We start from the raw sequence: 24543 nt of genomic DNA, 5'->3' as shown, positions 1-24543 counted from the left end.
CTTTCACCAAAGGGGACTGCTTCACTCCTGTCGCAAGACTCAGAAAATGAAAGGGTTCAGCTGCACCCAAGATCTTTCGCCTCATGACTTAGTCAAAGCTTTGGAAGTTTCCCTAACTAGTCCTTTCCTCCCCTTAAAAAAAAAAAAATAGATGACAATAACACCATGAGATGATATGCCCTTCCCCTCCAGCTGCAAGGGATGCCAAGGTAGTCTCTTCACTGGTGTCTTGCAAAGCAATCTGACAGTGGCCAAAAGTTTCCTCCCTCACCTCATAGATGGAGGGGAGCAGAGCTAACACTTGCCCATGTTCTCCCACGAACCAGCACCTGCCCATTTGCTCATGTAGAACCGCAGGCCTCCTGTGTGAAAGAGAGAGAGTTTTGCCCCACCAAATACACCCACCCACATCATTACAGGCATACCTCGGGTTGAAGTAGCTTAGGGATAAGTATTTTCGGGTTGCGCGCTGCAGCGACCCGGAAGTAACGGAGTGTGTTACTTCCGGGTTTCACTGCTTGCGCAGTCAAAATGACGTCACGCGCATGTGCAGAAGCGGCGAATCGCAACCCACGCATGTGCAGATGCAAGTTGTGTTTGCTTCTGGATGTGAACGGGGCTCTGGAACGGATCCCGTTCACATCCAGAGGTACCACTGTATGTTGCAAACAGCCAACAACAATGCTTCGGGAAACCTCAAAGACTGCTTTGTTGTCTTTGTTGTTTTTAAAAAAGTGTCCTTAAAAAACACTTTAAAAAACAACCCAATGGAGGCCAAACATGCCCATTGGGCATGGAATGCTGACAGACCCTTTGGGGTCTGAGAACAGGGTGAGAGGAGAATTGAATCTCCTGAAAAGGGCCACAGCTAGCAGGAACCCCGACCAGGAGTGCTCCGTGCTGCAACACTTTATTACAGGCACCATCTGTGCTTCCAAACAGCAACTGGGGAGCTACCAGTAGGGGAGAGCTACTGTTTTCATGTCCTGTTTGTGGGTTTATTAGAGGTGTCTGGTTTGTCACTACAGGAAAAGAGTGGTGGGTTAGGCAAACTGTCTGATCCAGCAGGATTGCTATGAATCATGAAGCAGTGCGACAATCACAATGGAAGAAACCCAAATACCACAAGAGTGACACAATCATGAGAGATTATGTTAGGGTGGGGTGGGGGGAGAGACAGAGGGTGCTGCAACGAAACCCATTCTCTAAGTAGTGATTTCCAACTCACCCTATGAAGAACAGAGATATTTCCCCTCCATCCCCTCTATTGACTGTGCGAAAAGACTTATCCAGCTTTACTGAAGATCAGCCTCTCGCTCTCATCTCTGCCTTGCAGTCTTTGTTTCTGGAGCACTCCCTCTCCCATATAACTTTATCATTAAAAGGCATTTGTGAGCTGCATTCCCTTTGAAATGAGCACTTTCCGTTAAAAGCTTCTGGACTAGCTTAGTTAAGGTTCAAAGGTTAAGAGCAGGAAAAAATAAAAAAATGAAGGACCTACACCCATTATCACAAATAATTTGGTAAAGCCTCAGTAAACAGACATTAGAATCTGAATTCTTTAAAGCTTGAGTGTAAACTGAAACTTACAAGAGAATTCTCTGAGTATTCAAAAATCAGCCCTACTGATGTCAATGAAATTATTTCTCTCTTTTTTAAAAAACAAAAACAAACCACAGGTCCCTAGCATGACAAAGAACAAGCTATTTCATGCACCTAGGAATATGATTTCCCCCCACCAGCCCTTCCCCAAGCTGCTGAAACTTATAAAATATATTTGCTTTCTTTATTACATTTATATCCCAACTTTCCTCCAAAGAACTCAAAAGGCATACTTGGCCTCTCCTCCCAATTTCATTTTTACAGCAACCTTGCAAGGTGGGTTTAGCTGAGACTAAGTGAATGACTGGCTCAATGTTATCCGGAAAAGATCATAGCTGAGTGGGGATTTGAATCTGGTCTTACCCTGTCCCTAAAGGACCCCTGACAGTTAAGCCCAGTCACAGTCCACTCTGGGGTTGCGGCACTCATCTCGCTTTACTGGCCGAGGGAGCCGACGTTCGTCCACAGACAGTTTTTCCGAGTCATGTGGCCAACGGAACACCGAAACCAGAGCAGTGCACGGAAGCGCCATTTACCTTCCCGTTGGAGTGGTACCTATTTATCTACTTGCACTTTTGCCGTGCTTTCGAACTGCTAGGTTGGCAGGAGCTGCGACTGAGCAATGGGAGCTCACCCCTGTCCTAACCCATGCCTAATCTCTTCATAACAACTGATAACAGTTTCATAACAGTTTGGTGTCAAAATTTGTGCTTGACAACTCAGCAAAACTGGAATAAAAGGTTATTTGAGCTTCTACTCCCTAGCTTCTAGCTCACAGAAAAAGCCAAGCAATTTATTTCCACACAATTCTCGCATGCAATTAGGTATTTATGGGAAGCAATTATCTCAATGTGTTGTAATTGAGAGATGTAATACTGGCACTTCCATATAGAAAGCAGAGGCGAGTTCTTGACAAAATGAGTAAGGGTACAATCCTCTGTATGTTAACTTTGGAGCCAGCCTCACTGAACTCAGCAGGACTTCGGGACAAACAAGGATAGAGAGTTACTTAAGATGTAGGAGTGTGCTTTCTGTCAAAATGGCTACAACTTTGTGTTCCTACTACATTTGCATTAAGTGATTTAAGCAACTGAGGAAAGATGAAAAGCAGAATACTGAATGGAATACTATGGTGAATAATACTGAAATCTGAGGTGGTCATGAAGACACCCTGCTAAATAGGGTGAGATTAGCACCATTAGAAGCTGTATCCATTTCTAGGTCAAAAGGAGACTTGCAAATAGACAGTAAGAAATTCTAATCCTCAAAGCAGGTTGTCAAGTGTATTGTACGTCATGTGTCTTTGGACAGACAATATTAAATCTTTGTGTAAAGCCACACGGAGCCTGATTCTACGCCTGCTTACTACATTCAATGAAACTTGCATTCAAGTAATTATACATAGGACTGCAAAGAAAGCAATCATTCTCATTAGATTGCTAGCTGTTGCAATTAGGTTATAATCAGTGAATAAATGTCAACTCATATACAACTGTATTAACTATAAAAGTGAGCGACAGACATATCTCAGCATAATAAGCAGAGATACAAGTGAGCCTTTTGTATGCCCCAGTCTGCGAACCAGCTGAAAACACTGAAAATGGACACCTTGCCTTGCATATGCACCTTCAGTCTGCAATTTTCATTATTAGCAAGGCATTTTCAAAAGAGCCAATTGGCACAAGTTTGAATGAACCTATCTTGGTGGCGCTGTGGTCTAAACTACAGAGCCTAGGGCTTGCCGATCAGTAGATCGGTAGTTCGAATCCCCGCGATGGGGTGAGCTCCCGTTGTTCGGTCCCAGCTCCTGCCAACCTAGCAGTTTAAAAGCACGTCAAAGTGCAAGTAGATAAATAGGTACTGCTCCAGCAGGAAGGTAAACGGCGTTTCCGTGCGCTGCTCTGGTTTCTCCAGAAGTGACTTAGTAATGCTGGCCACATGACCTGGAAAAACTGTCTGCGGACAAACGCTGGCTCCCTCGGCCTATAGAGCGACATGAGTGCACAACCCCAGAGTCGTCTGTGACTGGACCTAATGGTCAGGGGTACCTTTACCTTGGTTTAACAAGTTGAGATATAAATTAGCCCTTGGCCTATAGGCCCTTCACTTCTCCTTTTGTGGCTCACCTGGGTGCAATGACAAAGTCTTCACAATTAACCATAGTTTCTATCAGGGAAGCTTTGGTTACCCACTTCAGGACAAGCAATGACCTGAAACCAATGTCAAACCATCATCCTGAAATTTTGGTTAAGCGTTTATATGTAAAAATAATGCAAACACGACTCCGTAAGGAAAAAAAAATTGCTTCTGATAAAAGCAAGTAAGTTAACACGATTACTTTCCTAACTTACCCTACAAAATAAAGACCCACTGTTTTAAGACACTTAAGTATCCTTTAAAGGAGGAAAGGTTGAACCTAAGAATATTATTTAGAAAGTAACATTCACAGAAAGCCACATTCTGAAAGGACTCTGAGGCAAAATTAAGGAGACAAAACCCGCTTTAAGTAACTTGTGGAATATTCTTATGGAGTCAGTTAATAAGTAGACTCCAGGACCCCATTAAAAGGGTCTGTTAAATAAGACTTTGTCAACGAGGTAAAGGTTGGCACCTGCTTTGAGGCCTATTCGACAACCTGAAATGATGTCGTCCCCAGTGTTACCTCAGCAGTCTATCAGCTTATTTAAAATCAATATTTAAGCCTAGTTCACACGAAAGTGGTAAAACTACCCCTTCAGACCAAGGGGGGATCCCATGGGGCTGAATGCTCCCCTGTACATAAACAAAAAGCACACTCGTATGTCTTGAGAGGAGGCTGACGAGAGAGCAGGCCAGACACAGGTTTACCAGCCTAGAGAGAGCCAGATTAGAGAGCTCATTTTTATCTCCGTGTTATTTAGCACTTCAGAATAGCTTGCTTTGTCTATGCTGTGTCTAGGATAATACAACAAGCGTAATTAAAAGTGTAGTAAAATGATCCTCTGCATACGAAGGACTGCCTCTGGAAAGCGTTTGGAAACTTTAGCGATCCAGAATGTGGCAGCCAGGCAGTTTACTAGACTCTTCTTGGTGAAACTATTTCACTAGCAAACTTACAAGATCGTCACATGCTCCCAGTTTGTCTGGGGAACAATGCAAAGGGCTGGTTTTAACCTATAGAGTCACAGTATGGGGTCAACAAGAGGACCACATTCTCCCATATTACCTTGACTAGCAAGTTTTCCAGGTGTCCCCACTTTTTCTGTAGGAGCCCTGAAGGTAGAATTCCCTCTCCACAATTCAATTTGTACTGTCATTACTATCTTTTTTTTAATGCCAGGATAAGGCCATCCTGTTTACCTAGGTCTTTAATTGTAACTCATCTGCTTTAAATCAATACAGTATTTCACTTAATTACCTTAGGGTTTTTTTTTGTTGGTATGCTTTATTGTTCTAAATTGAATTTCTATGTTGCCTTTGTCATGGAATAGCAGGATAAGAATCTATTTGCATAAATAAATCTATATGGGCTTTTTATGCAAGCTTTCTCTCTCTTCCAAACCCAGCAAACAATGGTTTGTCCCCCCCCCCAAAAAAAAAAACCCAGATCAGGACCCCAAACAACATTTTGAGCACAACTTCCAAACAGTTTTGCTGGGGTGGATCTACACACACACAGAAAAAAATACTATAAACAAGAAAGAAATTAAATCGTTATAACAAAAGAAAAAAACATTATGGAAAATCACATAGATTTCTTTTTTACTCTCCAGTGCCATTTGGTGCATGTTTATAATGCATTCAAAACACAGTTTTTTGACTAATGTAGCTGAGTCCATGGTCTTTCCTAATTCATAAGTTCCAAATGTTTATTTTAGAGGGCAAACTCTTGCCCAGGGGATGGGGGGGGGCATGGTGGAAAAATCTGAAAAGCATGGGTGTGAAGAAGCTGTAGACAAAGGGGTTTCAACACATCTTTCCACCTTCTGTGTGTCTATTCAGAATTCCCATCTACCCAAGCTGCTTCTCATTTAAAAGTAAAATCAAAATACCGTAATAGGGAACAGAAGATGGCTGACATGCATTGGTGCATTAAATGTAATGAACGTATTGGGGCCAAATCTCTATGGACGCTGAGGGATTTGCTTTCCTCAAGGAACTCTGGGGATTAGAGTTGTGAGATTCTGAAAAGTCTGTTAGAGACCCATATTTCCTTTGCGGGATTTTGTGGGGAGAAGCCATGACGATAAGGGGCAACAGCTGGGCAGAGGACTCACAGCATTTTTACTTTGACTTCATACCACTTTTCAAAGACATTCCTGGAAGTCAGCAATCTTAAATTTGGCTAGTTAGTTGAAATAAACTACATTACCTACTGCATCACACCCCTCCCTTGTCCTTCTGAGGTTGCCAGCTCCCTATATTGCCATGCTACTGACACCTCGGAGTCAAGATACTCTAAACCTAGCATACTTATGTATCCCTGGCCTCCTCTGTCACCCTGCCAACAGTACAGAACAACCCATCTCTAGGCTACACGGTTTTCCCTAGTCCTACTTTTCCATTGACTTCTTTCTTCAACTCCAATTTTTTTTACCACCCATTATTCACTTCAACTCCTTACAAACTGTTCCGTCCAATTCCAGCATGACAGGGGAAGGCCTACTTTGTGCCCCTTCTTTAAGCCGCTCTATCTTGACCAAACTCTGTTGCTTCCCTTTAAGCACCGTGAAGCTGTTCTCTCCTCAGTTCCCCCCTCTCCCATTCCCTTTCACCAAAAATCTCATTCTCTACCCTTCCTATGTTCCACTTCCTCAGTCCATTGCCTATGGGGCCTCAGAGCACCATGTTTCCATTGAAAGGCTCTCAGGCACACAAGGCAACCCAAGGAGTGCTCTCTTCTCCCAGTTCCTGGGGAGGGGGGGGGACACACCAATTATGCGGAGATTCAAGTGTAAATGCAAGTACCGGTAACTAAACCCATCCTCCATAACTCGGTGGAGTACAAGAATTTATGAGCTGATTTTATCAAAAAAATGTTGTACTATATTTTGCCTCTATGGTAGTTTACCTAAGTGAGAATTCTGCATACGTTTTTCCTGAGTTTAGGCAGGAGAAAACGGGAGCTTCTATCTCTTTATAAAAAGCAACAATGTGAACTATGTGAAAGCCATATATTGACATTGCACTATATAATGAAAGGGTAGTTATAAAGGATTCAGAAATAAATATTTGGCCTGGGTATCCTGGTAAACATATGCAGAGCATCAGGTTATCAAATTGTTCAGTGTACATCCAATTCTGGGCTCTTAAAAAATGTGCATTGTTAAAGAGTTTGTTTTTTACTGGTGAAGAATAAAAGAGATTATTGGATGTTTGAAGTAGAAGGGAAGAGCAGAATTGTGACATTCCAGAAAGGGAATACCTGTGAGCAATAAAAAGCAAAATATTGTGGATGGGAAACAGCCACCTTCTGACAAAGTTGTTTTTTGTGTTACAAACACACCAGTTTATTTTTTATTTGATTAATGTCATACTAGTGTTAGTCCTATTCCTTGGCATTAGAGTATTATCTAAACCCCAGGTGGCATGGTTTCATTTTGTTTTCAAACTATAGTGTTGTCATCCTAAAAGAAGGATCCTTAAGACCAAAGTTCCTTCAGAGAGTCTCCAAGACAATAGTATGTGCTTTAGGACAATTGATGGTAAAGAGTGTTGAGAAGGACAGTCATAGCTGCAGCTCACCCCATAAAGAGATGAGATGACAAGGAAAGAAGAACCTGCAGCAACAAGCAGAGGAGAGCAACAGTTGCACCCCTCTCTTGAACTGATAGGAAGCTCCATTTTCACCTATCCAAATGGACCAGTCTCTTGCAATGGAGACTGAGAACACTTGGAAGGAAAAGAGGCAATATGAAATGGGCAGCAGCATCACCATCATGCACTCCTACCATGGGTGTACTGAGCAGACTTACCCAGCAACACCAAGGGAGGAAAGTCAGAGCTTGTGTTGCTGAGGCTACCATTGCTAAGACAGTCCTGCAGCCTAGGCAACAGTCAATAACTTTTGCTCTGTATGTCCTTCTTTTTAAAAATTCTCAAGACTTACGTGCATGCATCCATCCATCCCATAATGTGTTAGTGAAAAAGAGAAGTGGATAAGGTCTGTTTCCCCCTACCCTGCCTCCATTCCATATAGAAGATCACCTTTACCACACAGGTTAAACGCAGAAGGAGTTTAAAGAACTCCACAGCAGAGGATGGAGTGATAGAGACAATTAAGTTAATTACAGACAGGTAGGTAATGTAGAAAAGGGAGGGGCACATCACCAAGCCCTCCACTACACCAGGAGAAACAATAGCACTATGTCATATTTGAAAGCTTTGAGCTGTTATTTTGATAGGTCTAACAATCACTACAAAACAGCACTTTTTAAAAAAACTTTTTTAAAAAGCAGGACAACAGGGAAAATGCAGGAATGTAACAGTGTGGAAAGCATATTCTGAGTGTGGAAAGCATATTCCTTAGAATCCAGGAGACAAAACAAGTAAACAAATGTTGTCCATCTTGGGAGAAAAGGCTAGGGCAGAAGTACTCAAAATGACCCTCCAGGAAAACCAGACATTTTTACCACACAATATCTCCACACATTGTATTAACTGACATGTAGTGTATGATCAGTTTGGGTTAGTATTTCAGAAAAGTGATATATTCTATGTAGATCATTATAAACACCAACCTTAAAATTTAAGAGGTGTTCTCAGTTAACTATCACAGCAGTTATTATTCTGCTTTTCCAAAAAGGATTCTTTTCTGTTGTGTTGTTGTCCTGTGTTTATCATGAAGGGAAACAGCTCTTCAACGGAACAACAGGGAAAGCATAAAGGAAAGATTGTCAACTTAACCATCAGGCTTTTCCCTGGAGCAAATAATTTTGGAGGTATAACAAAGGACTGAAAACCGATAGATTCCTAGCTTAATTAATAATCAGATTGTATTCATGAAGTGTACAGCATTTTACTGTTTTATGACACTGATTCGCTTTTACTTAAAAACCTACAAGCTATGTCACCAGTATACAAGTGACCTTTTTAAGAAATGGGTTTTTTTCCAGTCAGGTGTTCCACACAGAATAGTGTTGTCAGAATTATTTTGACCAAGGACTCATAAACCCATGAGGTGTTCAAAATGCCGTACATGAGATCCGGAACATGAGGTAAAAGGTATGTGTACCTCTGGGTATGTGCGGAGCATTTTATCTCCTTCTCACAGCTTACCTACTCACAGCTGTGCTATTAGACAGCAGTTTACAGGTCTGAGGCCTGGGCTCCAGGCAGACTTGCCTGAACCCTGCTTTCCTCATTTTAGAAATGAGGTGATTAGCCTATTTCGAGGAAGTTGGTGGAGCCATCAATGTGGTGTTCCCATTTTCAAAAACAGCAACAGCACTGGATTTTTCAGCAGGGTCAAGCACATAGTCGTCGTCGTCCCCCAATCCGATACTAGCAAGCCTGCTGGTCATTTATCAATGAATTTCTGCCTTGAATGCCATCACACAGGCACGTTGCCCACCACAAAACCATCTGCATTGGTAGCATCTGGGGGAAGGAGTGACCAGGAAGGTGATCTAAAGCTTAGCTCGAAAAGCCTCTCTAATCAAAATAAAATGCCTCCTTGCCTTTTGAGTGGGCATGGTTTTGGTGTGTGTGTTTTTTTAAGTCAGTGTGGCAGCATTGGACCCATGCTGCTAACACTGGACCAATGCTGGCGACCCACACACACACACCTCTTATTCTTCAGAGAAGTTTGATCCGTACACCCCCTATAATCCCCACTCATGAGGCTGTCTGCCTACGAACTGCAAAACCCCCTCACCACCCCCAGAGCCAACATCTCCAGAGGCGGAGAGACCCCAGGGGCCCAAATAAAACAAGCCCCACACGAGCGAGTTGGGAGCTTGTTTGCCTATGGGAAGAAGTAGAAGAGGGCAGCCCTTTCCCGGGGGGGGGGGGCTGGCTTGTGGGGCTGGAGAGAGAGAAGGGAGAGAGAGCAGCATCCAGATCCCAGATCCCAGCCTCACCTTTCGAAAACCATGCGGATCATGAAGATGCAGAAGGCCAGGGGGAAGGCCAGGTAGAGGTCCTCCACTTGAGGGAAGGTGGCTTCCTCGGTGCTCTTCAGATCCGCCCAGGTGACATTGTGCGGCAGCCAGAACCTCTCGTTCCAGAACCAAGCGAGGATCCCTGCCATCTTTGCTTTGTCTGGCTCGGGCTGCTGCTGCTGCTGCTGCTGCTCCCCCACCGGCTCCCTGGCTGCCTGCTGCTGCTGCTGCTGCTGCTGCTAAGGATGCTCAGCAGCTGCCTGCGTCGCGCGCGCGCGCCTGTGCTCGTGTGTGTGTGCGCGTGGCCGGCTTAAATAAGCCTCCTGAACCCTGGAAACACCGCCCTGAGCAGCGGCCGAGCTGGGCCCGCCCAGCCTCGCAGCTTCTCTGGCTCGGGGCGAGGAGAGGGAGGGCCGCCTCTGCCTGTCACAAGGTGCTTCAGGGACGCGCCCTCTGATTGGCTTGCAGGGGCGTCAGGCAGCGGGATGCGCGCAAACCCTCGCGCGCCCGACGGCGCCTGTCGCTGCTGGGTCTGCTTGGCGCCTGGTTTAAAGGCAGCAATTTGGTGCTTGCCTTCTCTTCTCTCTCTCTCCATATTCATCTCTATCTATCTTATTTCTATACTCACAGACCGTTCGGCTAGGAGAGATTTTTTTTGTTTATTTATTTGATTCTCGATAAGTAAGAACCTATTTGCTGTTGTTGTCAGGTGCAGAACACCCCAAATGCCTAGGTGTTCTTGGGGGAAGTATGTGGGTATGCTTACTGAGTGTGCACAGAAAAACTGCATCGGGAAAAAGAGGAATTCGAGAAGGAAGTGCTGAAAGGTTCTCAGCAAATCCAAGAAAATTTGTTCTGGTTAAGATTTTTTAAAGAATAAGATAAAAATGGTGGGGGTTTTTTTTTTGGTAATTTTTCAAAATATACTCGATAATAGCATGAAAGGTACTCCCTGTTGTTAATTTTTTCTTTAGCTTCCTAGTTTGCAAATGACTGAAGATTTTGACAGATTTTTCTGAGCACTTGGGGTCAAAAGAAAGCAATTTAAAGCAAGTGTTCCTGAGACATTTCATTCTGAATCTGCTAGAGCCAGACAAAGGATGATGACAGGTTAGTGTCCTGCCGCTGGCTGACATAAATCATGGCTCCGCCTTTGGACCCTGTGCTTATTTGTTTGAATTCCCTGAAATCCCACTTTTATTGGTTTTAACATGCTTCTATGCTGCTGTTTTACTGGGTTTGCATTGTACTTTTGTTTTATTGATATTATCTTTTACATTGTACACAGTGTGTTCCTTATAAGTACTGAGTGGTTTATAAATGGTTTTAAATAATCTACACAAGCAAAGATTCACATTGCTTGACCCTGAGGCAACAAGTTTACTAGTGCCAGCAGTCAGATTTTACTAGAAGATATTTTTTTCAAACCCTAAAGATTGTGAGAAGTTTATTTGAGATGTAGGGTGTGTGGGTGTGTGTTGGGATCCTCAGTGACAGATTATTTTATTTTGTTATTGCTGCGTAGTACAAGTGCAGGAGCCCCGCAGGGCAAAAAAGTTGGCAACCCCAGTAGACAATATTTAAAACAGTAATTTAATGTTTGATGTTTTATATTTTATTGTGTTTTTAATATTCTGTTGGGAGCTGCCCAGAGTGGCTGGGGAAACCCAGCTAGATAAGCAGGGTCTAAATAAATTATTATTATTATTAAAACAAGTGTTGTTGAAACATTTCATTCTGAATCCGCTAGATAGAACCAGATGGAGGAAGATGACAGGTGGGTATTCTGCCTCCTCTCAAGATTAATTCTGGCTACGCCCATTCCTGGTCTCAGACTTATCATCCGTAAAGCAGAAAAACAAAAGGGAAAACGTAATAATGAGGGGGAGAGAGAAGAAACAAGCACACCCATGGAACAGAAGACAGATCTTCTCCTTACTATGTTTATGTGCACAACCTTTCCAGCTGAGGAGCTCAGTAGTTCTGGCCTCCCAATTTTATCCTCTCAACAACCCCACAAGGTAGGTTAGGCAGGCTGTGATATATTTTATGAATAAAGGTAAAGGTAAAGGTACCCCTGCCCGTACGGCCCAGTCTTGACAGACTCTGGGGTTGTGCGCCCATCTCACTTAAGAGGCCAGGGGCCAGCGCTGTCCGCAGACACTTCCGGGTCACGTGGCCAGCGTGACATCGCTGCTCTGGCGAGCCAGAGCCGCACACGGAAACGCCGTTTACCTTCCCGCTGGTAAGCGGTCCCTATTTATCTACTTGCACCCGGAGGTGCTTTCGAACTGCTAGGTTGGCAGGCGCTGGGACCGAGCAGCGGGAGCGCACCCCACCGCAGGGATTCGAACCGCCGACCTTTCGATCGGCAAGCCCTAGGCGCTGAGGCTTTAACCCACAGCGCCACCTGCGTCCCTATTTTATGAATAGTGGTGTATAAATATTCTGATCAAGAAAGAAAGAAAGCCCTGAGGAAGGGAACATGAAAGTGATTTGAAACACTGTCCTCCCTAAAGAGCCTTCCTAGTAGGAGTATATGAGGTATACTACGTCATGGTCCCACTCCAGGGGTAATAATTTCTACTTTTCTCCTCCCACCCTGCATTGTTGCTTCAGAACTCCAGATTTCCCCAGGAATGTGCACTTTTTGACATGATCAAATTCCACAAAATCCCATGGACCGCCATATTTTCCTTCTCAATATAAGAAATGCCCATCCAAGTTGGGTTTTCACAACTCTCCCAAAGGAAAATAATAACTTGGTGACTTTTATTCCATTTCACTGTACACAAAGATTTTAACAGTGCACACTCAGGGCACCATTCTCTTCTCAAAAGCCACTTGTTTATAAACTATAGGGATCCACAGAACTCAAGATGGGCCACTGCCACAAGAGTTAGGCTGGGAGAACATGGGGGAGAACCTGAAGCACGAGCATGGGAGGATATTTGGATGGCAACATTGCCTCTTTTTTCTCACTCTTTCCCCTGAAAGCTACTGGTGCACAGGGGTGGCACGTCCCATTTCACCACCTGAGACGAAACAGGAGTTGCTGCCTCCTACCCCACCCCAGTGCCTCAAGAACCATGGTTCTTGCCAAACTTGATAGGAGCCAAGTGTTCCAAATCAGTTTCTCCCCCACTCCCTATGGGGAGAAGGGAGCCAAGTGGCAACCAGTATACAAGAGTGCCCCAGGTCTTGCTGAACTTGCCAGAAGCCAGGCTGCTCATCAAAATGTTGCAGTTCACTCAGATTCTCTGCTCACGGACGGGGAAGATGAGCAGCAATGCTGCCCACGTGAACACATTCCTCTCAGGAGCAGAAGCTGTGCCGTAGGCGGCCATTTAACACTGCGTCTTGCATTTCCTCCTTCTGAGGGGGACACATCCTGGGTGTGGAAGATCTGGCGCATTTATAATTATGCGCTCCAGCTGCTGCCTAATGCTTGTTCTTGTCTCTCCTTCTCTGCAACAAGTTTATGTTTCCTGCCTTAAGAACCTAAGAAAAGGCCAGCATCCTGTTCTCACAGTGGCCAACTAGATGCCTGAAAGCATCACAGTGCGAGGTGCGCCCCCCCCCAGCCCAATTTTGACTGCCTAGGGGCCTCCATAGAGTTTAATTTGGGACTGCTCATTGCTGCCAGAAATTAAATCTTGGAACTACTACATGCAAAACATGTTTTCCAGTTATGGCGCTTGCTGTTCAGTGCACAGAAGCAGCCTTCTGCATCTGCATAGCAATGCTTATTTGGGTGTCGTGGTGTGGGTGAATGTATCTTATGATACAAAGAGCACTATGTAGCCCCTTCCGGAAACCACATGACCTGTTGCAAATGACCAGAAACAGAGTAAGTCCTCTTCAGAGATATGGTAGATGTTTTTAAGATGCAGCACTAATCTTTCCCTGCCTGGACCTATTCTGTAGTTGCAATATATGTGCCCTGCTGCTAAACGATGAATCCTGCTTTAGATGTGCTACCAGGAGCTAAGTATAACATCTGAGAGTTCTGTTGTCCTTCAAAATGACAAGTAAGGAGAGAACTCTTTTTTTAAATAAAAAAACAACAGCCCACCCTGCACACATTTTTTTCAACCCTTGCAACAAAATCTGTTAAAATCACAAACAGGGCTTGTTGTTTTAGCATGCACTGGAATGAAATAAGACTGATTTGGCATGGATCCCAAACTGCTAAAATCATTGTCCTTTTTTTTATAATAACGGACTGGCATGCTGCCTACATGAGCGTCCATTGTTTTGCATTACCTGAGGCACAAACTATGAATGTAAATTTGTGACGGCAAGGTCGAAATCCTTAACATAACGGGTGCAATTGCTCAGACTTGACTGTGTTGCTTTGTGCTTCCAAAGTGACTGTCGTTCAACCTCCGACAACAGGGGACACGTTTGAATATGGAAAAAAAAAAGGTTATTCCATTTTGAAATGCACAACAAATGCGAGTCATTCTGCCAATGAATCAATTTTGTTGGAATATTTTGCATTGTGAAACGAAAATAATAGCGATAATTTCACTGTTGCTTGCCTCAGAGATCATGACCAATGTTTTTGAGGTTGGCGGTCCCTAACTTCGCAGTTGCCCATGGATACAGATATTAAACTGCATCCTGTTAATTGCTGCCGTGTGGGAACTTTTTTGTTTTACTGTCGTGGCTGCTTGCATTGCTTTCCTTCAATCCTGCCTTTTGTCTGAGTTCAAAGGGGAAAATGAAATTCTGAATACAGATGAAGGCTAAACTGTAATTTGTAGATGTTTTTATCATGCTGAACAGCTGTTTTACAAAATAAAATAAAATAAATCTGTGAGGTTCCTTGGTTCCCTCACGGGGGCCTGTCCCCAGGTTGTTGCTCAACTACACCACTGAGTCCAGACTTGAGATATTCAACTCAGTTTACATTTAAATGTAAGCCTACCTAATTCTCACTTCCGAAACAGCATGCAAACCAAAGCTTAGTCATCTTTCAAATTTCGCTCACTATAAGAATTCTGCAATGCAGCTCTTTAGCCATGCAGTGTGTACAGAAATTCATATACCAGGGTGAAGTTTGTATGGAAGCAGATATATGAGTGAAAAAAGCACACAGAAATGCATTAGGGAAAGATGATTTGTGAAAAATCATATGAGGCAAAACCATAGAAAAATGTGTGTATTAGGAGGCATTTGCGATAAAATTCTGATAACTTTAACTTTTTTAAAAAAACTTTTTTAAAATGACAAACTGATGGAAATATGGGTTGCTGAAGACGGGGCAAATTATTTTTCAGTTTGTTTGAGGAAGCAGTGATGGCTTGTGATTGAATGGGGTGTTGTTGGAAGAGAGTAATGTTGTTGGATGTTTTGTTTGTTATATGAACAAAAATCTCACTTTTTATTCATATGAAGCGACCTTTGCAAATCCAGCCAGTTTTCAAACAGTTAATATAAACATGTTCACATAGCAAAGAAGTCATCTGGCAAATTCTGAATCTTTTGAAAGGCTTTTCAAGATTCAAATTTTCAGAACATTGGGCAACCATAACTTCACTCCTGACAATGAAATATGAAAACTTATCAATAAAGCATTAATAAACTCACAGCATTATTAATAAATCATGAACAAATACAAAAAAAAAACCCAGGTTGAAAAAGCAAAAACCAGAGATAGCTGCAAAATTTGGGGGATATATTTGCTAGGGACTCTCAGGCCTCAAAGCAAAGAACATACGTTCCAACTTTCCTCCAGTAAAAAAAAGGGACATCCTATTCCATAACAACAACAATTTTATTATTTATACCCTGCCCATCTGACTGGGCTGCAGCAGCCACTCTGGGCAGCTTCCAACATATATAGAAGCATAATAAAACATTTTTTAAAAAACTTCCCTATATGGGACAGGCCATTCTAGGATCAAATTAGAGACTGTAGTGGCTTCTGTAAATTCGGGCTGTCCCTGGAAAAAAGGGACACTGGGAGGGTCTGAAAGGGAGGAAGGGGGCTAGCCCCTAACTTTTTGTGATGACCCCATAGGTAGTTACTAGTTTTAGAAGGTTACAAGAAGAAACTTACTTTACCAAAATTGGAGGGGTTGATGAAGCGGCTCTCAAATAAAACTGCCACTTCCCTCCTATTTTGAGTACTGAGGACGTAATATCACCCACCACTTTCACTGAGAAATCTTGCCGATATATAGAAAGATTTTGAAACAGTAATACATTTATTTCCACTCAGTAATGTTTTCTTGTCTCTATTACTGCCCATATCCTGAAGTAAAATTATCTCATGTGTGTCGCCTTACTCTCTCAGCACAAATATACAACTGAAAGGGGCGGGGAGAGAACTACCTTCCCTTTGACACCTTTTTTAAAAAGTTGTATTTGATCCTTACAGAGTCTTCTGTGAAACAGGGTATTCCAGTCCCAGCACCTTCTTTTCCAGCAGATGTACATGGCAATGGCAAGTACCGTAAATGTTGAACCACTTTTAAGAAAATCCTTTGGTAAGAAAAATATTTGTGCTTGAGAAGTCTGCCCACTGCTGGGCTAACTGAGCATCATCCAGTCTGTGGAATTATTCTGTAGTTGTGATTTATCAAAAATCTTTTCCCTGAATTTTTGTGTACCCTCTCCCCAACCCAGATAGACAGACAGACAGATTTTTATCCCTATGTAGGGGAAACCTGTATTTTGAGATAGGTATTGGTTTGTACAATTATTGGCACCTTTGAGACTGGGAAGGATTTTGGGTTTAGTTTACTGTTTGGGCTCCAGGGATAAGTGGCAGCAGGATGTGGGAAGATCCACTTGTGGGTCAAATGAAGGCTGAGTGGGGGGTCAAATGAAGGCAGGCAATAGTGCACTGCAGGGTTGATAAATGGAGTTGGCCCCTGTATATCGGCTTAGCTTACCAGGTGGGAGGAACTGAGATATTAGGTCAGCCAGCATCCAGCCGCCGAAGGTCTAGAGCAAATAAATTTCTCAGATGGCGTCTGACTCCTAAGTTTCGATGTGGTTCCGAGCAAGAGTGCTCTGCATATTAGCCAGCTGGAGTCTCTTTTGTTATTGTTTGCTGGAGCTCCTGATAATAGAATGGTGAAGTAGTTTAACTTGTTCATGCTGTGCTATATTGCTTAAAGACTATTTCACTGCTTTGCCTGCGCTATTAATTAATAAGAACACTGAACTTCCCTCCACCTGAGCTGTTATTGCCATTGAATCCAAAAGAACTGTACATGCGCTGGTTATATCCTGTTTGGACTACTGCAATGTGCTCTGTAGATGGAGCTACCTTTGAAGTTGACTTGGAAACTACAACCAATCCAGAATTTGTCAGCTAGACTGGTTACTGGGAGCAGCCGCTGGTACCATATAACACCTGTCCTAAAGGATTTACATTGGCTCCCAGGATGTTTCCGAGCACAATTCAAAGTGTAGGTGCTGAACTTTAAAGCCCTAACCGGCCTTGGCCCAGTATATTTGAAGGAGTGTCTCCACTCCTATTGTTCACACTGGACACTGAGGTCCACTTCCAAGGGCCTTCTGGCAGCTCCCTCACTGCGAGAAGTGAAATTACAGGGAACCAGGCAGAGAGCCTTCTCCATAGTGGTACCCACCCTGTGGAACGCCTTTCCATCAGATGTCGAACAGATAAACGACTATACAATTTTTAGAAGACATCTGAAGGCACCCCTGTATAGGGAAGTTTCTAAGGTTTGATGTTTTATTATGCTTTTATATTTGTTGGAAGCCACCCAGAGTGGCTCAGGCAATCCAGTCAGATGGGCAGGATACAATTATATTATTATTTGCCCTGGTAGAGGAAGAAGTCTATTCAACAAAACACTGAGCTGGTTGGCTCAGCACAGGTGTCTGGGCAGCATTGACTCAAATATTGAACTGGCTAACTCTGCCAGCGTCATGAGATTTGGCTGAAATTGAGGGTGGCGCTGTGGGTTAAACCACAGAGCCTAGGACTTGCTGATCAGGAGGTCGGCAGTTCGAATCTCCACGATGGGGCGAGCCATCCCTGCTCCTGCCAACCTAGCAGTTTGAAAGCATGTAAAAGTGCAAGTAGATAAATAGGTACCGCTCCAGCGGGAAGGTAAACGGCATTTCTGTGCGCTGCTCTGGTTTGCCAGAAGCGGCTTAGTCATGCTGGCCACATGACCCGGAAGCTGTACGCCGGCTCCCTCGGCCAATAAAGCGAGATGAGCGCCGCAACCGCAGAGTCGGCCACGACTGGACCTAATGGTCAGGGGTCCCTTTACCTTTACCTTTAATACATGCAGATACTGGGAGGCTGGCAGAAAGCAGTGACAGGGCTAGGACAGGTCCTGCTCATGGCACTCTGTGGTACGGGGAAACAGTTGGGAGCTCCTCAGAAGAAAGTATGCCGGCAAACTGATGAAATAAGTGCTTTAAAAGAACAGCAGGTGCTACTGTGTTAGGCGTTGGGAGGTGTGCAGGGCAAAGAGGATTTAGCAGGTAAAAGGGCTGTTACCCCATTTGCTATGTTAGGACATCGCAGACAGGTTAAAAGGGGTTGCATTCATTGGTGTGTGGTCAGTGGGCTAGGGGGACAAGTCTAGTCCCCTAAATGTTCCCAGTAAATTTGGGAAGGAGGCAAGAGGGCTCCAACATCCTGTCAGAGGCCTGGCACTTTCTTCTCAAAGGCAGGGAAGCTTCTGCCCAGCTTAGGGAGCAAGGTGCAATGCTCATGTGCGCAGTGTCAGGACGTCATGTGCACTTCATGTCCCCCCCCCAATTGCCCTCGCAGCTAGAGCCTCTGGCCCTAACTGTTCCCCTATAAAAATTTAAATGTAAGCCACTGGTTGCATGCCTGACCCTCACAGAAATCTCATTAAGTCCCATGACTGGAGTCCTGATAACTGGAACTGGGACACCTGGGAGACTGATAATGATTTAGACTGGACTGTGCAGAGGATGCTGCTGATGAGAAAGATTGGGCAGCTGAAGACAGATCCCTAATTAGTAATAAATCTAAGGTGCTGTCAAGTGGCGGGGAGTACTCCAGGCAACTTGCATTTGTCAGGGACTACGGCCAGCAAATTTCTGAAAATGCCAATCAGGGTTAATATAAGCGCTGGAGCATGTGGTTAGTTTGCCTTTGGGGCCAGGATTGTATGCAAGTGAGGCGGGGTGGTGGTGCAAATTTTGACATTGCACAGGGTGCCACAGGTCAACCCCCTGAAGCCTTGCAGCCTGACATGCACCTCCTAGGCTAACCTGCTGCCTTGAGGTGCAGCTGACGCAGATACATATTCATGTATCCTAAAAGCATCTGTACACACAAGTCCCTGGCCCAATCAGGGTTCTCAGATGTATGCACATAGTGTTTAAAGAGGCATGTATAAAAAACGTGTATCATCAACACCTTTTCACATTTGCCGTTATGAATTGTGTAGCTGCCATAACTTAAGCTTATGTTAGAAGTAGCATACTCCAAGCAAATTCAGTATCCTGCCACAGGAGGGCACTGTGGTCGGCCAATTATCATTTCTAGAGTTGCATATGATGCTGTTATGGGTCTGAGCCTTACTTTCTGTCGAATTCAGTGGAGCCGATGTTTCCTATTAACACGACATGAGCAGGAACCGGCACCATGAATTCCGGTAACATTGATTGACAGGTAACGGCACCGAATCGTCAACACCAAGTGAATTTACTTCCATCACAAAAACATGCCAAAACACAAAAGATCTCTCCCAGGGAGTGGGAAAGATGAACATGTAATTTGCACTTGGTGCATTGTTCCTGGAATAAAGTATGCTTAGCACAGAGACATGAAAGCACTGTTGAAGCCATTTAAAGTAGAAGCAAATACATATGATCCTATAAGGCAGCAGAGGGGAAACCTGCGGCCTTCCTCACATTGTTGGGCTCCAATTCCAGCTCTCATCAGCCCCAGTTAGGATGGCCAGTGGTCAAGGATGATGGAAACTGTAGTCCAACCAATCTGGAGGGCCACATAAGGCTACAACATATAAACTACCTTTTCAATCAACCCTTTGGTGCAGAATGGCCTGGGTATGGCTGTGCCATAGACTTTTCATTTTCTACACATAGCAGATGGTTGTCTACCCGCTGCTTCCAGAAATAATTGCCTGCTATGGAATAGACAGATATTAATAATCAAAGAGGCACTGCACAGAGGCATAACATTAAGCAGGGACTGTTTAAGCCATGCATTTTTAAAGAGATCTCTTAGAAACATCAACTCATCCATTGCTTACAAAGTGGAGACCGTTTCCCCAAGGTGAAAAAGGTGCACTGCAAGAATAAATTAAGCCACATATTTTCTGATGGCAGAGAAACTTCTGACCCATTTAGGAGCTCCATCTACCTGTAAGCTAAACACAGAAGTGGGACAGGAGCGGTGCTGTTTTCCTAGTAAAAGAGGTGCCGGAACCCACCACGAACATCTCTCTCGTTCTCTTAGAATGGCAATGGCCACCTGAGAGGTGCCGGAATGGAGTTCTAGCGAGGACGGCACCCACTGCCATTCCCACTCGTCTTCCCTGCAGCTTCCGCACAGACAGACAGATGACGTCTGCAAAGGATTAGGGTGACACCTGTACACAATCACCTCTTTGCACACGTCATCTTGACCCTGGGAACAGGGCCAGCAGCTCAGAGGTCCCATTTCCTCCTCCACGAGTTTAGCCTATGCAGGGAGGAAAGCCCTGAGCAACCTTATAACCACAGTGATTCCTTGAACAAACATGACGTTTGAATCTGTATGCTAGCGCTCAAAAAGTGTAAGAGTACCTTTAGCTCTGTTCCTCTTGAATTAAGTTATTTGCATTTCATGTGTACCTTATTGCAAAGAGTAAACACATACATGCAATCCAGCCAGTTTGGGCTTACCCAGATCGCAATATTACCCAGCTTTTCCAATTGGAGTTGTGGCCTTGGCACACTTAAGTGGGATGGCAACTTTTACCCTTATGGTTCTGAGTCTCTCTTTGCAAGCTGTGACTAGGGGCCAAATATTCTGGTGATAAGAGTGGCTAGGGCAACCAAGGGGTATAAATATTAAAAATATAATTATTGTTATTATTAACATCAGAGCTTTCCAAACTTTTCATGTCGGTGATGCGCTTTTTAGACATGCATCATTTCATGACACAGTAATTCAGTTTTACTAGCAAACCGGAAGGTTTTTCAGCCCCAGAAGGAGCATGGAGAGCATTTGCATGGAGAGCATTCGTACACACTGCAGCCGACATACTAACATATCGTAACACACAGTTTGGAAAGCCCTGAGTTACATAAATGGCTCTTACTAAGTGAATGGGAGAAAAAGGGACTCTGATCTTGACTACTGTGAGTGGAGCATGTGGTCGAGTGGGCACACGTAGGGGAAGGCAATCTCCTAGCTAAACTGGTCCCCGGTTGTAAAATGCTTTATATGCTAATAATAACACCTTGAACTTGGCCTGACAGCAAATCAGCAACCAGTGCAGATCTCTGAGCACAGGTGTTATATGCTGACAAGGCCTCACACCAGTCAGGATTCTGCATCGGTTGCAGCTTCTGGATCAAGCGTGAGGGAAGCCCCGCGTAGAGTTCATTGCAGTAATCCAGTCTTGAAGCAACCACTGCATGAACTACTGCGGCAAGCCTTTCCCAGTCCAGCAGTGTCTGTAAAAGGCATTTCTAGCCACGGACGCCACCTGAGCTTCCAGTGAGAGCTGGATCCAGAAGCACCCTCAAACTGTGAACCTGCTCCTTCAGGGGAAGTACAACCCCATCCAGAGCAGGCAACTGACCAATTTCTCAGATACAGGGACGGCTCATCCCCAGTGACTCCGTCTTGCTAGGATTCAAGTGCAGCTTGTTCTTCCTTATCCATTTCACCACTAAGTCTGGGCAACAGTCCAGGGACTGCACGTTCTCTCCTGATACAGATGTTACAGAGAAATAGAGCCAAGTGTCCTCAGGATATGGATGATGCCTCATCCCGAAACTCCTAATGAATGCACGTTCTCTCCTGATACAGATGTTATGGAAAAATAGAGCTGTGTCCTCAGCATATGGATGGAACTCCTAATGACCACTCCCGATGGCTTCATGTCAATATGGGATAGCACCAAAGAGAGTTCCCTGTGGCACCCCCATAACATAGCCCCTGGGCTAAAAGGAACTCTCCTTAAGGTGGGATTGGAGCCACTGTAGTACACGGTGCCTAGTTCCCATTTCCCAGAGCCAGTCCAGGGAGATACCATGGTTAATGGTATCAAATGCCTATGAGATATCAAGAAGCAGGAGCAAGGTTACCATTCGCCTGTCCATCATTCCTTAAAGGAGCTCAGAGCGGCTTGCATGTCCTCCCCTTAGTATCTTCATAACTGTCGTGTAAAATGTGGTCAGGCTGAGAAGACTGCACTCAACCCATTGTAGTCCAGTAAACTCCGTTGGTCAGTGGCATACCGTGGGTTGCCAGCTCCCGAGGCCATGCAGGAGGTGAGTGGGAGGGGGGGAAACGGACAGAGTACATATGCGCAGTCAACTGCCTAATCGCGTCCGCCCGGAAGACCACAGACACAAAGATAAGAAAAGCAGAGTTTTTTCCTTATTTGGAGAGGTCACTCCCTGGTTCTCATGGAGAAGCCATTTTCAGTGGAGCCCAGCAACGGAAGTGCACAGCTGTATTGAAGCAGCACCGGGTGTTGAAATTTTGTGCCCCCTAACAATTTTATGCTTCCCATGCCACTGTCATTGCCAACTGGGGACTTGAAGTGGGTCTCTCAGATTTAACCCTGTAGGCCAAAAGCACAGGGTTGCACGCTATCCTTGCAGTTCACCATGCACATGGACTTTACAATTCAAATAAACAAGCAGAATTAATTTATACTGGTTTGGTTAGTGACCCTTAACTAGAATTCAATTCTAAGAGCTCAGTCACTCATACAAGTTACAGCAAAGTCTACTTGTGTTGCTCATTCCTTTTTCCTGTGTTGGGGCACACCTGAATAAGTATTGCTGCGTCCATTTCTACCGCAACACAAAGCCGTGTTTGAAACCTCCTGCCTTCATTTATTAAAGCAGAAACAGAGCCCGAGACGCCTGATATGTAGTCATCAATTTGAATAATGAGATGGGTTTATTCATGAGCTTGGCTCAGTCTAGAGCTGCTGATGAACGAAACAAGAGAAGAGTCCTGATGTAAAAAGTAAAACACTGACTTTGAATTTCTGCCCCAGACATTCTCTTCAGTTTTGTGTTTCAGGATGTGAAATAAGACTTCCTTTTGCATACTTATCATTGACTTCATGGATTGCAATAGAACTTTATGGTAACCTGAATACTGAGAGAGCAGGGATGTTGTCGTTCTTTTATTTTAAAAAAAGTATCAAGATATAAAATCAAAACAAAAATTAGCAAATATACAAACGGAGTGTTAAGATACTGAGCATATTAAACTATTGTTAATTATTTTGTAATATGTTTACAAAATGTATGTTGCATGCACATATCCACAATGTTATGCCATTACAATTGCAATGAACCGGTACTAGACTGCTTGGTATACTAAGGTTTTGATATGTATTCCTTTTTAGTATTTCATTTCTATACTATTCTGTCGTTTGTTGGGGCACATTTATGTAGAAAAAGCAGTAGCCAAGTTTAAATAATAAATAAAGATCAAATGAGCTTCATAGGTGAGTGGAAATTTGAACCTTGGTCTCCCAGGTCCTAGTCTGGCACCTAACCACTATACCAAACTGGATTTCCTTCCTCCCCGCTGCATCCACTGGGGACCCGCACCTTCCAAGTTTCACTAGGAGACAAGTGCACTGAACATCCCTGGGATCCTCCAAAACACATCTCTCTCTATCTGCCCCATTTCCCAGAGTTCACTGCATTTCCTGTCCTCAAACCCATCATTTCCATTTGCGCTTTCTCTGGTGCACCTGCAGGCCTCCAGTGCCACCTACCAGATGTGCAGCATCACTCACTGCTCCTTATATGGCAGGCATGGGGAACCTGTGGCCTTCCAGATGTTACAGAACTACAACTATCAGCCCCAGCAAGCAGGGATGGTGGGTACTGTTGCTCAGCAACATCTGGATGCCCAAAGTTTCCCCGTACCTCTTCTATGGCAACAGTAATATCCCCCTGCTCCTCCATCTTTTTTCTGTGTCATAGAAAAATAGGTCCAGGATAAGCTGTTGGTCCAGGCAATGCCGAATTTGTACAGTCTATGTATTATTTAAACTAATCAAGTCACTTTCTGTAATTATCCCACTCTGGGGATTCAACCTGTGCAACCATTGTTCTCCCTTGTGCCATTTTGGTGTCTGTAATCTCAAACAAATTTATTTTGAACCCTAAAGGTAAAGGGAAAGGGACCCCTGACTATTAGGTCCAGTCGTGACCGACTCTGGGGTTGCGGCGCTCATCTTGCTTTATTGGCCCAGGGAGCCGGCGTACAGCTTCCGGGTCATGTGGCCAGCATGACTAAGCCGCTTCTGGCAAACCAGAGCAGCGCACGGAAATGCGTTTACCCTCCCACTGGAGTGGTACCTATTTATCTACTTGCACTTTGACGTGCTTTCAAACTGCTAGGTTGGCTGGAGCAGGGACTGAGCAATGGGACCTCACCCCATCATGGGGATTCGAACCACCGACCTTCTGATCGGCAAGGCCTAGGCTCTGTGGTTTAACCCACAGTGCCAGCCGCATCCCTTTTGAACCCTAACTGGGACTTAATGGTTCTTGCTAATCCACATGCCTCCATCCAAGTAATAAAAACATGGTTCAACTTTCATAAGGCATGCCATGACTCTGCACCCGAGAGCTTGAAATACCACATCTCTGGGGTAACACGTTTGCACGT

The 24543-nt window shown here is 44.3% G+C and overlaps 1 protein-coding gene and 1 long non-coding RNA gene across 4 annotated transcripts in view; one reads left to right on the top strand and one right to left on the bottom strand.

Annotated features, from left to right (window-relative positions):
• CERS6 (ceramide synthase 6) overlaps positions 1-10012 on the bottom strand; it is an 83968-nt gene extending 73956 nt beyond the window's left edge. For both annotated transcript variants that reach the window (XM_079981393.1, XM_079981394.1), the window contains exon 1: positions 9663-10012. In XM_079981393.1, the coding sequence (XP_079837519.1) occupies positions 9663-9832 (170 nt within the window). In that variant the 5' untranslated portion in view covers positions 9833-10012. The remainder of the gene's footprint in view (positions 1-9662) is intronic.
• A 192-nt stretch (positions 10013-10204) lies between these two features.
• Positions 10205-16169, top strand: LOC307199221. Of its 2 annotated transcripts, none has more exons than XR_013831827.1 (3): positions 10205-10793; positions 11434-11704; positions 16072-16169. It is a non-coding gene; the product is annotated as an uncharacterized lncRNA (long non-coding RNA). The 2 variants fall into 2 exon arrangements; XR_013831828.1 differs by lacking the exon at positions 16072-16169 and adding an exon at positions 12303-12328.
• Positions 16170-24543: the final 8374 nt, after the last annotated feature.

Source organism: Podarcis cretensis (assembly GCF_951804945.1).
Source record: "Podarcis cretensis genome assembly, chromosome: 1".
Lineage (NCBI taxonomy): Eukaryota > Metazoa > Chordata > Lepidosauria > Squamata > Lacertidae > Podarcis > Podarcis cretensis.
Note: the sequence above shows the minus strand (reverse complement) of the source record. Positions and strands in the feature narration are given on the sequence as shown.